Source organism: Mustelus asterias, chromosome 22, assembly GCF_964213995.1.
Source record: "Mustelus asterias chromosome 22, sMusAst1.hap1.1, whole genome shotgun sequence".
Taxonomy (NCBI): domain Eukaryota; kingdom Metazoa; phylum Chordata; class Chondrichthyes; order Carcharhiniformes; family Triakidae; genus Mustelus; species Mustelus asterias.
In genome coordinates this window covers 38,979,609-38,993,273 of record NC_135822.1, presented here as the reverse complement: position 1 = coordinate 38,993,273, position 13,665 = coordinate 38,979,609, and the positions used below count along the sequence as shown (strand labels likewise).

Here is a 13,665-nt window from a genome sequence, read left to right as displayed (position 1 = left end):
GTCTGCGTGGGTTTCCTTCGGGTGCTCCAGTTTCCTCCCACAGTCCAAAGATGTGTGCGGGATAGGTGGTTTGGCCATGCTAAATTGTCCCTTAGTGTCAGGGGGACTGGCGAGGGTAAATGCATGGAGTTATGGGGACAAGGCCTGGGTGGGTTCGTGGTCGGTGCAGATTTGATGGGCCAAATGGCCTCCTTCTGCATTGTAGGATTCTGTAATTAGAGTGAGGCTATGTTGTGGATCAACCATCACAACACTCCTGCCCTGAACATGAATCTGTTCCCTCAAGTGATACGCATTCAGGACAGGTGCTCAGAACACTTGCTTCAACAAACTACTTGAGTTTGGCCCAGGGTAATTCAGGACGGATCCACATTTTTCCCCAATTCAAAAGTATGGCATTAATCCACTTTTTTTCCCCCACAAAATCAGCCGACTTGAAGTCAGTTGCTGACTCTCACCTCAGTGCAACAGTTTATAAGCTGTAAACTTGCTTTATCAATAAAGGAAAGTTCCACAATGGCTCAGCAAGTTGGGGCTTTTCAATGGTTGGCTGATAGAGATAATGAAGGCCTTCAGGTTGATGCCTGTGCTGTGTTTGGCTAGCTACCTTCAGCCAGAGCAGGCATCAACATTAACTCGAAGAACCATAGAGGAAGGAGAGAAGAAGCAACAGAGCTCCAGCTCCTGATTACAAGTCAGCTGCACCCCTCCCCCCCCACACACCACCCCCCAACGACCACCACCTTCCCCCCCAACTACCACCCACCCCCCAACTACCACCATCCCCACCCACCCAACTACCACCGCACCCCACCCACCCCCCAATTCCCACCAGCCCCCACTTCCCACCACTCCCCACCCACCCCCGAATTACCACGATTCCCCACCCACCCCCCCACACCACAACTACACCCCACCCCCCCCATTCCCTACTCATCCTACTGTGACACTGGCCAGCGACGCTCACCCCCCACCCCTGCCCCAACCACCACTCCCCTCCCCTCAGCAAGGCACAAAGTGACCGTTGGGTGAGAACTGCATTAAGATTTACTTATGCCCCAATGGTAAAAGAGACACTCTTTTGTGTCGGATTGGACTCGAATACTAACCAGCTGAGCAGATCCTGGAGGTTGCCAGTGAAAACTCTGCCCAGCAAGATGGTAACTATTACCAGAGAGCACTGGGGAAAGGAACAGTCTCTCTCTCTTTGCATACTGGAAACAGAATCAGCCAATCTGATGCTAACACCCAAATTTCAGTCCATCTTTCTATCGGACTCCTTCAGCCTCTTACCAGCGGATGCTGCAAAGTCCTCATCATCAGATTCGTCGGGAAACCTCCGCCGGCGAAGGTAACTCTGAACCAGCTCCGAATCCTCTGCGACTGGGACTTCATCCAAAACCCTCGATGCATTTACAACCTGAACAGACAAGAAAGAGGGAAATACTTTTATTTTCCAACAACAAAGCAGGAAATTCACATTCTATTTGTACAGAAAGCACATTGCATCACTGAGGTGACGGGTGATGAAGCTTTCAAACTGGAAAGAATTGGCTCAAGGCCCTCAGCACCATTTCAGTTATTTTAACATACATGGACCCAATCAGTGCACGCAAGGCTCAATGCAATTTGTGACAACTAAACCATTTAGTTGGTGGCTGAATGATAGGTTTAGCTCATGAATCACCCAAAGTTGTGCACAGGTACAGCAAGTGATGAGGAAGGCAAATGGAATGTCGGTGTTGATTGCAAGGGATTGGAATAGGAGGGTAGGGAAATTTTACTGCAGCTGTTCAGGGCCCGGGTGAGACCACATCTGGAGTACTGCGTACAGTCTCCTTACTGAAGAAAGAATGTAAATGCATTAGAAGCTGTTGGAGAAGGTTCACTGGGAGGAAGGGATTATCTAATGAGGAAAAGTTGAACAGGAATGGACCCATACCCATCAGAGTTTAGAAGAATGAGAGGTGATCTTACTGAAACATACAAGATTCTGAGGGGGCTTGACAGGGTGGGTACTGAAAGGATGTTTCCCCTTATGGGAGTGACTAGAACTAGCTTCAACATGGTTCCTCTCTCCCCTGGAACCCACTCATGCCACACCGTTGGATTTCCATGACATCATTTCTGCTGACATCCTCCGGGTACATGCAGCCAGCATTTCCAACCCCACTAAACTTTTTTGAGATATTTTGCCTCTTTAATTCTGGCCCTTTGAGCATCCCAAATGTTAATCACTTCACTGCTGGTTGCTGTGCTTTCAGCTGCCTGGGCCTCAAGCTCTGGACTACCCTTCCTGAACCTCTCTGCCTATCTTTCCTCTTTTGAAACACTCCTTAAAACCCACCACCTTGACCAAGCATTTGGCCATCTAATATCTCATGCAGCTGGGTGGCATAATTTGTTTTGTAATGTTCTTTAGGATACTTTATGACCTTAAAGCTTCAATACAAGCTGTTTTTCACAGAATTGTTGCAACAACAGAAGGAGGCTACTCGACCCATCATGTTTACTTATTTATTTTATTTATTAGTGTCACAAGTAGGCTTACATTCAAACTGTAATGAAGTTACTGTGAAAATCCCCTAGTCGCCACACTCTCGCACCTATTCGGGTACACTGAGGGAGAATTTAGCATGGCCAATACACCTAACCTGCACATCTTTGTACTGTGGGAGGAAACCGGAGCACCCGAAGGAAACCCACGCAGACACGGGGAGAATGTGCAAACTCCACACAGACAGTGACCCAAGCCAAGAATTGAACCTGGGTTCCTGGCGCTGTGAGGCATGATGTGGAGATGCTGGCGTTGGACTGGGGTAAACACAGTAAGAAGTTTAACAACACCAGGTTAAAGTCCAACAGGTTTATTTGGTAGCAAAAGCCACACAAGCTTTCGGAGCTGCAAGCCCCTTCTCACCTGAAGAAGGGGCTTGGAGCTCCGAAAGCTTGTGTGGCGTTTGCTACCAAATAAACCTGTTGGACTTTAACCTGGTGTTGTTAAACTTCTTGCTGTGAGGCAGCAGTGCTAACCACTGTGCCACCATGCTGCCCCTTGTCCGTACCTGCTTTCCGAATTAGCAATTCTACCCCTCCCCGCCCGAGTGCCATTCCCCTGCCTTCTCAACATAACTCTGCATAATTCTTCCCTTTCCGATACTGTCCAATTTTCTTTCGAATGCTTCGATTCACCCTGCATTCCAGACCCTAACCACCCATGCGTGCGGCCATTTTTTTGAATGTATGAAATTACAGAACTGTCGGTAATTAATACAAACAGATGTCTGAAAAATCTACAGCACAAACAAAGCAATTTCTGCTGCAAATCTAACCACCAGCGTCTTCCCGGCGCAGGGTCCTGTTTCATTATTTGAATACAGTACTTTTAACAAAATGCTTCATCACAAGAAATAGTTTCTAAAATATGCTGTTTAAAACCAGGCATTGCAAACTGATTTGATTTATTATCACACGTATTGGGATACAGTGAAAAGTATTGTTTCTTGCGCACTATACAGACAAAGCATACCATGCATAGAGAAGGAAAGGAGGGGATGCAGAATGTAGTGTTACAGTCATAGCTAGGGTGTAGAGAGAGATCAACTTAATATTTGATTTATTGTCACATGCATTGGGATACAGTGAAAAGTATTGTTTCTTGCGCGCTATACAGACAGAGCATACCGTACCTAGAGTACATCGGGGAGAAGGAAAGGAGAGAGTGCAAAATGTAGTGTTACAGTCATAGCCGGGATGTAGAGAAAGATCAACTTAATGTGAGGTAGGTCCATTCAAAAGTCTGATGGCAGCAGGGAAAAGCCATTTAAGTGGTTTGACTCTCAAACTGCCCACGGATTCCTCTGCAGTTCACCATCATCACCGTCATTGAAAATCTCTCTCTGATTCTTGCTGAATATCTACGGTGCGCGATGGCAACTAACTGAACCGGTGGTGCAATGTCTAAAGTGCCTGTGCTCAGTGATGGTGAATAAAGACCGGGCCTTTAAATTAATTGTATTTGCTCAGTGCTTTTCTATTCCAGATAGAGAGTTTAAAATTACAGCGTTTTACCTCCTGCTGCCTTTGAAGTGTGAGTGGAGCAGTTGCTGCCAGACCCAGTCACCAGCTGGGGTAACGGTCAAACACAACTCACCCTTAAATCAGTCCCTACAATGTGGACAAAATGCCCTGTGACATTTAACAAGGAAACGGATTTATATCTATTTTGAGGCTGTGTTGCAAGAATGGTTTCAAATGCACTAAGAACCTTCTCATCTTTGGACATTAAGGGGCAATTTAGCATGGCTAATCCACCTAACCTTCCCATCTTTGGACTGTGGGAGGAAACTGGAGCACCCGGAGGAAACCCACGCAGACACAGGGAAAACGTGCAAACTCCACAGTCAGTCACCCATGGCCAGAATTGAAGCCGGGTCCCTGGCACTGTGAGGCAGCGGTGCTAACCACAATGCCACCCAGTAGAAAGACGGCAAAATACTGTGGATGCTGGAAATCTGAGAGAGAATCATCTCCAGAGATGCTGCATGGCCCACTGAGTATTTCCAACATTTTCTTTTTGGAAAGTTGGAGGGATTCAGTGATGAGAATCTCAGAAGCAACAGAAGATGAGGTGGTTCCAATTTATTGCACTGGGAAATGCATCCGGGTTTATTTAGATCAACACCTCTCCGGATTAAGGGGTGAACAGCCCTCAGGTGTCGGGTGTCAGGCTGTCAGCTGTGATTACATTTCTGGAGGTTTCATCACTTGACATGTCCCCATACTCCAGCCATTAGCCAGCCAAGACACCCACTCTTATGACGCACTGTCTTTCCACCTACACCAACTGGAAAGCAAAAACACTCATCACCCAATTGGATGATGCTCGACTGTCAACCAAACTTCCCCCACCACCACCCCCCCCCTCCCCCTATCACCTCTAGTTTCAATATTTTTATGTCTGATAGAGTGAAAAGTTCAAAGAAAATAACAAAACTTTTAATGTCCCAATGGTTTTTCTCCAGGATTGCATATGGCAGTGTCCTGGAGATTGAGCTCCAATCCCTGGAGAGACTCCAGGCCAATCACGGAGAGTTGGCAACCCAGATAGGACGGGATGTCGGTGAGTGAGTGCTGATTGAGTTGGGAGGTTTTGATGGGGAGAGTTCAGATACCTGGGAAGGGAGATGTTGGAAGAACGAAATCAGGAGCGGACATGAGGTCGATAAGATTTTTCATCACCAACAGGCTTGAGAAGGAGCGGAGTCAAATGAAAATATATTTAATTAAACCGGAAAACGCATGTTCAAAACGCAGGATGGTCTGAAGTCGTATTCAGCACGTATGGAGGTACAATCACTTGGTACATAGACACTGAACACTGCATCACAGGCTCAGAGATTTAATCGAGCCAATAATTAGAGAATGAGTTGAATGGGCCTAATCCCTGTGCATTCCACACTTTAGCTGTACAGCTGTGTTCCAGAGAATTAACTACCTACAAATCAATGGGGCTCAGTGTCATCTTCCCAGATAGCTATAAAATGCAGTGGGACATCCTTAAGTCATGAAAGGTGCCAGCTAAATGCATATTTGTTTCTTCTTTATCTGAAGGGTTTGCCACTATGAGCTTGAGTTATTGGCTGTAACATTGCAGATGGACATTGTGGGAGCGAAAGCAAAACAATGGGATGAATTTTCACAAGTTTCCACAGACATGGGCCATCATGGGCATCGAATAATGGACTTGCCAAGTGGGAGCTACTGTGCTAAACAATCGTGGAAATAGACCAAGATTGATGGGTTAGCTGGTCTTATCCTGCCTGCCCATTTTGCACGGTCTTCCAACTCTGCCACTCTGAGTTTTGCTACCCAACTAGAAATAATGTTAAGTGGCTGAATTTTATGCAAGTAAGGTCAGAACGGATGATTGGAAATGGGGGCCGAGTTACTTCTATACAAAATAGTCCAGCTATTCCCCCCCCCTGAAGACTGTCCAAAACGCAATATTCCAGGACATGGCTCGATTAAACTCAGTGAAGCCACAGGTGGGTAACTTCAATTTATTGGCAGAACAGTTTGGCCTGGTCCTTTCAAACTAAATTAATCCAATATCTTATCTTCACTGGCTGCTCTTCACTGATGTAGTCTAACAGCCGGTCCAGGCTTTGTTGGCAAATGCTCCTGCACAAAGCTTCACTGAGACCCAACACGTGTGTAAAAGAGCGAAAGCCAAAATTGTAAAGACAAATAGTCATGAGGTCAAAAGTTTTATTATTCATCAAACTGCAGAATTCCTTTCCCTGAATCTTCCGCAGATGAACGAAGATCCCAAAAGAAAAAACGCAAACAGTCAAATAACTCGCATCATATATGCTGCCTTCACCAACCAGGTGGAGGTACTGCGCGAATGGGACATTACTCGAGAGAGATTCACAGGGAAGGATTTCCAGCAGCAGGAATAATTGGACAAATTTTTAAAGTGGCCTGAGGAACCTAATCCACAAAGCAGAGCCACACGGAACTCATAGGAGCTCCATCCATGATTCTTCCACACATGGGGACCGGGAAGGAAGGCCAGCTACGTGTACGCAGAAAATAAGCCTGAATGAGTGACTAGTGAGCGGATTAGTGCATCTCACACAAACAGTGAAGAGATGCATCCAGCTTCTACAGAGAAGACCAGTGCTTACCACTGCAGATATGGAGATTAAGCATACAGCACAGAGCCCAATGTGAGAGATGGTGGAAAGTCAGCCAAGGCTCCCATTCCAGACTGTTATATTCCATGCTGAAAGTGTGTCCTTGGATGAAGACAGGACCGAGATGGGTTATAATTGGCCTTGTGAAGAATCTGATGACCATTAATAGCCGGATCAGCCATAATAATAGGCATTGCACAGCTATTATTGACAGATCACTGATGCTTCATAGCCTTTCATGGGATGTGGGCTTTACTGGCTAGAGCTGCACTCAATGCCATCCCTAATTGTCCTTGAGAAGGTAGTGGGGAGCTGTCTTCCTTGAACCCCTGCAGTCCATGTGGTGCAAGTACACCCACAGTGCTGTTAGGGAGGGAGTTCCAAAATTTTGACCCAGTGACAATGAAGAAAGTGTTTTATACCATGTCAGGATGGTGTGTGGCTTGAAAGATAACTTGCAGCTGGTGGTGTTCCCATGCATGTGCTGCCCTTGTTCTTTTCGATGGTAGAGGGTACAGGTTTGGAAGGTGCTGTCCAGAGGTTTGGTGAGGTGCCACAGTCCACTTTCCATATAACACAAACTGCTGCCTCTGTGCGTTGATGGTGGAGGGAGTGAATGTTTAAGTTGATGAGTGGGGTGCCGATCAAACAGGTTGCTTTGCGATAGATGGTTTTGAGCTTCTTGAGTGTTGTTGGAGCTGCACTCATCCAGACTAGTGAAGTGTATTCCACACACTCCTGACTTGTGCCTTGTAGATGGTGGACAGGCTTTTGGGAGTCAGGAGGTGAGTTATTCACCACAGTATTCCTAACCTCTGACCTGCTCTTGTAGCCACTGTGTTTATGTGGCGAGTCCAGTTTCTGGTCAGTGATAGCATGTTGATAGTGGAGGATTCAGCAATGGTAGTGCCATTGAATGTCATGGGGAAATGCTTAGATTTCTTTGTTGGAGATGGTCATTGCTTGGTATCTGTGTGGCACAAATGTTTCTTGCCACTTATCAGCCCAAGCCTGAATGCTGTCCTGGTCATGCCTCATATGGATATGATTGCTTCAGTATCTGAGGGGTTGCAAACGGTACTGAATGTTGTGCAATCATCAGTGAACATCGCTACTTCTGACCTTATGATGGAATGATTGCCACTGATGAAGCGGCTGAAGGTGGTTGGACCCAGGAAACTACCATAAGCAATGTTCTGGGGTTGAGGTGATTGGCCTCCAACAACCTCAACCATCTTCCTTTATGCTAGTTTTTGACTCCAACCAGTGGAGAATTTCCCCCCACCCCAGTTTCCATTGACTTCAGTTTTGGTAGGCCCTCGATGCCACACCGTTTCAAATGCAGCCTTGATGTTAAGGGCAGTCACTCGCACTCCCCTTGAGTTCAGCTCTTATGTTCATGTTTGGACCAAGGCTGTACTGAGTTCAGGAGCTGAGTGGCCCCAGGGGGAACCCAAGCTGAGTGACACTGAGCAGGTTATTGCTGTGTAAAGAGCATTACCCTGCCTTTTATGAATAGAGTAAGAAGTTTAACAACACCAGGTTAAAGTCCAACAGGTTTATTTGGTAGCAAAAGCTACCTGCTCTTGTGTCTTCAGTGTGGCTTTTGCTACCAAATAAACCTGTTGGACTTTAACCTGGTGTTGTTAAACTTCTTACTGTGTTTACCCCAGTCCAACGCCGGCATCTCCACATTTTATGAATAGGACATACTTAAGGAGTTAGTTGTCAGATAGATGCCAGTTTTGTAGCTACACTTCAGCAAGTGTCAACCAGGAGAGGTTGACTGGAACTTCAGTTATCACTTTCAGGAGAGGAACCGGGAAATAAAAATAGACGTGAAAATATACACAGAAACTGCAAAAAGGCAGTTGGTTGAATGCCTTCCAACAGGCTTTAGTAAACCAGTACAGATAGCAACTTAGCCCGAGGAAAGTAAACAAGATGGGATAAACAGAAAAAAGGGTGTAAAGATAGGCCCAGTATCTACAGGTCAGTAAGCTGATCTTCAGTGGTGGGGAAACCTCTAAAAACAATCATTCAAGGCAAAATGAACAGTCACAGGTTGATTAAGGAAAACCAGCGTGGAATTTTTATTAAGGGAAAAATCACATTGAACTAACTTGTTGGAGTTTTTTTGAAGATGTGACAGAAAAATGTGAGGGGGGGCGGGGGGGCGCAAATGCTGGGCTCCTTCTGCACCCTAACAATTCAGTGATTCTGTGAAGACAAAGCCGTGGAATTTCTGAGTAAATCCTGAAGATTATAGGTCTAAAATAATATAGAATTTTACAGCAAAAGACACAGGGCATTCAGGCCAACAAGTCAGTGGTTTTACATCACCGGAATCTCATCCTGCCCGACACCTCAACCTGGCTCGGTGTTGTACTTTGTTTTACAATGCTCTTGTGAAACACTTTGGGCTGTTTTATTACGTTAAAAGTGTGCTACGTAAATAAAGGTTGTTGTTGCCATGATCAACATAGCCTTCTATTTATTTCTCCCGCACATATTTCTCTAACTTCCCTTTGAATAATTGTTCCATTCTTGTGCTAAAGGAGCGCCACATTCTCACCACTTTGTATGAAGAGGTTTGACTCCGAGACGTTCGTATAAAATTACAGACAGCTATATTCAATCAAGGCCATAGCTAAGGTTTCTGCAATCTCACGCAGTCATCCTTAAAACATATGCATCTAATCCAATTTGAACGGGACTTCACGGATAAACGCAGACTCCTGTTTCGAGGAAGGTTCGTCCATGTTTATCCCACCTATCTGCATCCAGTGGGAAGTGCCATGACCGCTGCTCTATTTCACATGCCAGCAGATCTCAGTTAAGGCACTGGGAATGCCTTTTGCCTCATTCCCACTCTCCATGGCACTGCTCCATATTCTAACCGACACACACTGCCTTCATTACCAATAATGATCAGTTTGTGATTTCAGTTCTACAGAGCAACAGCAATAAAGTTAACAGATGCCAAGTTGGTTAGCTGCCTTATTGTTTTTTTTTATTAGTGTCACAAGTAGGCTTACATTAACACTGCAATGAAGTTACTGTGAAAATTCCCTAGTCGCCACACTCCGGCACCTGTTCAGGTACACTGAGGGAGAATTTAGCATGGCCAATGCACCTAACCAGCACGTCTTTCGGACTGTGGGAGAAAACCGGAGCACCCGGAGGAAACCCACGCAGACACGGGGAGACCGTGCGGACTCCGCACAGGCAGTCACCCAAGCCGGGAATCGAACCCGAATCCCTGGCACTGGGAGGCAGCAACGCTAACCATTGTGCCATCATGCCATTTGAATTTGACAGGACAGAACCATGCCATTCCATCCTTCAAATTAGAAACATACCGTTTACAACTTCCTCAACACCCTCCTCTCTCCCCCACCACCTTCAAAAATCATGGACGGAAAACACAAATGAAAATAAAGTCAGAGAATAACAATGGGAGAAGAATTTGCGTGACAGTGTAGCGCTTCACAACATTTAAAGAAAGCTACAGATTTCCTCACTGTAGCAATGGTTCTGTGCAGGGCCATCGAAATGGACTCAAAACCGAGAAGTCAATACATGACCTCACTGAGATCATAAGGGTAATTACGGCATGATTTAATTTAGATCTATAACCCAGAGCTTCAGACATATTGCTTGTTCCATATTAAATATTTAAGCAAAGTGTCAGCCACCAAACTAGACTCCAGCTCATAGTTTCAATTTATTTATAACTTGCAACAGCTTGTTACACTCTATTTTCAAGCCAGCACATATGGGAGGTGATTTAATTGCATCACCTGCATTCAATTTACAGATGAGAAAATTTCTCCCTCAAACAGCAGCTTTAGAGCTGGGTTATTTTGTAAAAAGTATCCTCAGGATGTGGGCGCTATTGATAAGGTAGCAACTATTGCCCATCAACTTGAGAAGATGGCTGTAATCTCAAAGTGCTTGGTTTGCTACGTCACTTCAAAGGGGATTAGAATCACGTCGGTCAGATCAAAAATCAAATTGGTCTTCGCAACAATCCAGGAACTTCAACAGCACCTTCCAAATCCATAGCTTTTACCACCTACAAGGACAGGGGCAGCAGACTAGGAACACCACCACCTACAAATTCCCTTTCAAGTTCTCCATCATCCGTGGAAATAAATCACCATTCCATCAGTCACTGGGTCAAAATCCTGGTTCAACGCATGGACTGCAGCCCACCACCATCTTCGCGCATGCAATTAGGGAATCGGCAACAAATGCTGGCCTTGCCAACAAATAAAAAAGCACTGCCACGGTCATTCAATGTCACTGTATGCTGTGGTGGAATCCAAGCTCTCCAGATTGCGACTCCAGTACTGTATTACAATCACTGCACCGTTGTTACCATTCTGCATTTCACTGCATCTACTTTCACTCGCGTAATGACAGTCACTGCAAAGGAATTCACTGCAGCTGAGGCAGACTAAAGTTCAAGGTTCATTTATTGGTCACAAGTAAGGCTTACATTAACACTGCAATGAAGTTACCTGTGAAATTCTCCTAGTCGCCACACTCCGGCGCCTGTTCGGGTCAATGCACCCTAACCAGCACATCTTTCAGAATGTGGGAGGAAACCGGAGCCCCCGGAGGAAACCCACGCCGACACGGGGAGGATGTCCAAACTCCACACAGACAGCGACCCAAACCGGGAATCGAACCCGAGTCCCTGGCGCTGTGAAGCAGCAGTGCTACCGTGCCACCCACTAATACTATTTCAATGGTCGTGAAAGGCAATGCAGGAATTCTTCATTGCAACTAACGTGTTGCAGCAGCTAAACACCGTGTCCCAAGCAAGGATCAGTGAAGTGAGAGGCACCCTAAAGTCAGACAAAATGGCAGCAGGGAAGAGACCGCAACTTCCTCTACAATCCTCGACCGTACATTTGCAGCAGAGCTTTCAGCCAAATAAGGTTCCTGAAATATGAATGTTATAGCTTCCCTTTATAATCGCCACAGACAAATAGGACATACCAGTACCCAACTTGGGGCAACACACTGGCACAGTGGTTAGCACTGCTGCCTCACAGCTCCAGGGACCTGGGTTCAATTCCGGCCTTGGGTGACTGTGTAGAGTCTGCACGTCCTCCCAATGTCTGATTGGGTTTCTTCCGGGTGCTCCGGTTTCCTCCCGCACTCCAGAGATGTGGATTGGCCGTGCTAAATTGTCCCTTATTGTCCAAAGATGTGAGGGTTGGGGGAGGGGGGAATCAGCCATGGTAAATGTGTGGTATTAGGGGGATAGGGCGTTGGGGAGGGCCTGGGTGGGATGCTCTTTCAGAGAGTCATTGCAGACACGATGGGCCAGGTGGCCTCTTTCTGCACTGTAGGGATTCTACTGTTCTATGGGGCAGGGATGGTAGTGCAGGGAGTATGCCTTGTGGCATCACTCTTCCTTCACTCCTTTAGTGACTGGAGGCCAGTGACCAGGAGGGATCCGTGCTGGGCCCCCATTGTTCATCATTTATATAAATGACATAGATGACTACGTGGGGGGCAGGATCAGTAAGTTTACCGACGACACAAAGATTGGCTGGGTGGTTAACAGTGAGGTTGACTGTCTTGGGTTACAGGAAGATATAGGTAAGATAGTCAAATGGGCGGATAAGTGGCAGATGGAATTTAACCCTGAACAGTGTGTGGTGAGATGCTTTGGAAGGAGCAATTTGACAAGGAAGTATACTATGAAAGGTCTGACACTGAGAAGGTCCGAAGAACAAAGGGACCGTGGTGTGTTTGTCCATAGATCTCTGAAGGCGGAAAGGCAGGTTAATAGGGTGGTGAAAAAGGCATTTGGCCTTTATCAATCAGGGTATAGGTTACAAAAGCAGAGAAGTCATGATGGAGTTGAATAGAACTTTGGTGAGGCCACAGCTGGAGTAGTGTGTGCAGTTCTGGTCGCCACATTATAGGAAGGATGTGAACGCACTGGAAGGGGCGGAGAGGAGATTCACCAGGATGCTGCCTGGGATGGACTATTTAAGTTATAAAGAGAGGTTGGATAGGCTTGGGTTGTTTTCTCTGGAGCAGAGGAAGACTAAGGGGCGACCTGATTGAGGTGTTCAAGGTTATGAGGGGCATGGACAGGGTGGATAGGGAGCAGCTGTTCCCCTTAGTTGAAGGGTCAGTTACAAGGGACACAAGTTAAAAGTGAGGGGTGGGAGGTTTAAGGGGGTTTTGAGGAAAAACCTTTTTACCCAGAGGGTGGTGGTGGTCTGGAATGCACTGCCTGGGAGGGTGGTGGAGGCGGGATGCCTCACATCCTTTAAAAAGTACCTGGGTGAGCACCTAGCAAGCCATAACATTCAAGGCTATGGGCCAAGTGCTGGCCAGTGGGATTAGGTGGGCAGGCCAGGACCTTTCATGGATCGGTGCAGACTTGATGGGCCGAAGGGCTTCTTCTGCACTGTAGTAATCTGTGATTCCTCCGCCACTGTCCAGAGCCAACAGCACTTTGTGCAGTTTTGTTAACCCTGGTCAGAGGTGCGGAAAGCTCACACTGGAAGTTACATCACATGGTCGATGTGGAATGTGGGGCTAAGTGAGAGCAAATTCTAGAAAAAGAAAACCTCGAACGTGGAACATTCTACCAGAATCAAGGGATCGAGCTGATTTAGCATAAAATACTGATGTCAGAATGAGGCAGGGGAATCCAAATTCTTATTTTATGTAAAACTGAAACTCAAGGGAACCTATAATCAGCCTTGATAATTGTTTTTCTTAAATTAAGTAGAACACACTACCAAAGTTGAAAACTCTAAACAAGTAGGTGAAGTAATAACAGCAATGACCAGATGAAGCATTGTATCAGGGATATAAGCAAATTCCACAATTCTAGACCCTAAGATTTAAGGATCCCGGATTCGAACACCATCAACGCTGATGGTGGAATTTGAATTCAATAAAATAAATCTGGAATTAAGAATCT

General features: G+C 46.1%; 1 protein-coding gene across 16 annotated transcripts in view; it reads right to left on the bottom strand.

Moving 5' to 3' along the window:
* hspg2 (heparan sulfate proteoglycan 2) overlaps window positions 1–13,665 on the bottom strand; it is a 515,715-nt gene that overhangs the window by 380,437 nt on the left and 121,613 nt on the right. For all 16 annotated transcript variants that reach the window (XM_078239173.1, XM_078239177.1, XM_078239184.1 and 13 more), the window contains exon 2: window positions 1,294–1,420. In XM_078239173.1, coding sequence (XP_078095299.1) covers window positions 1,294–1,420 — 127 coding nt within the window. The remainder of the gene's footprint in view (window positions 1–1,293; window positions 1,421–13,665) is intronic.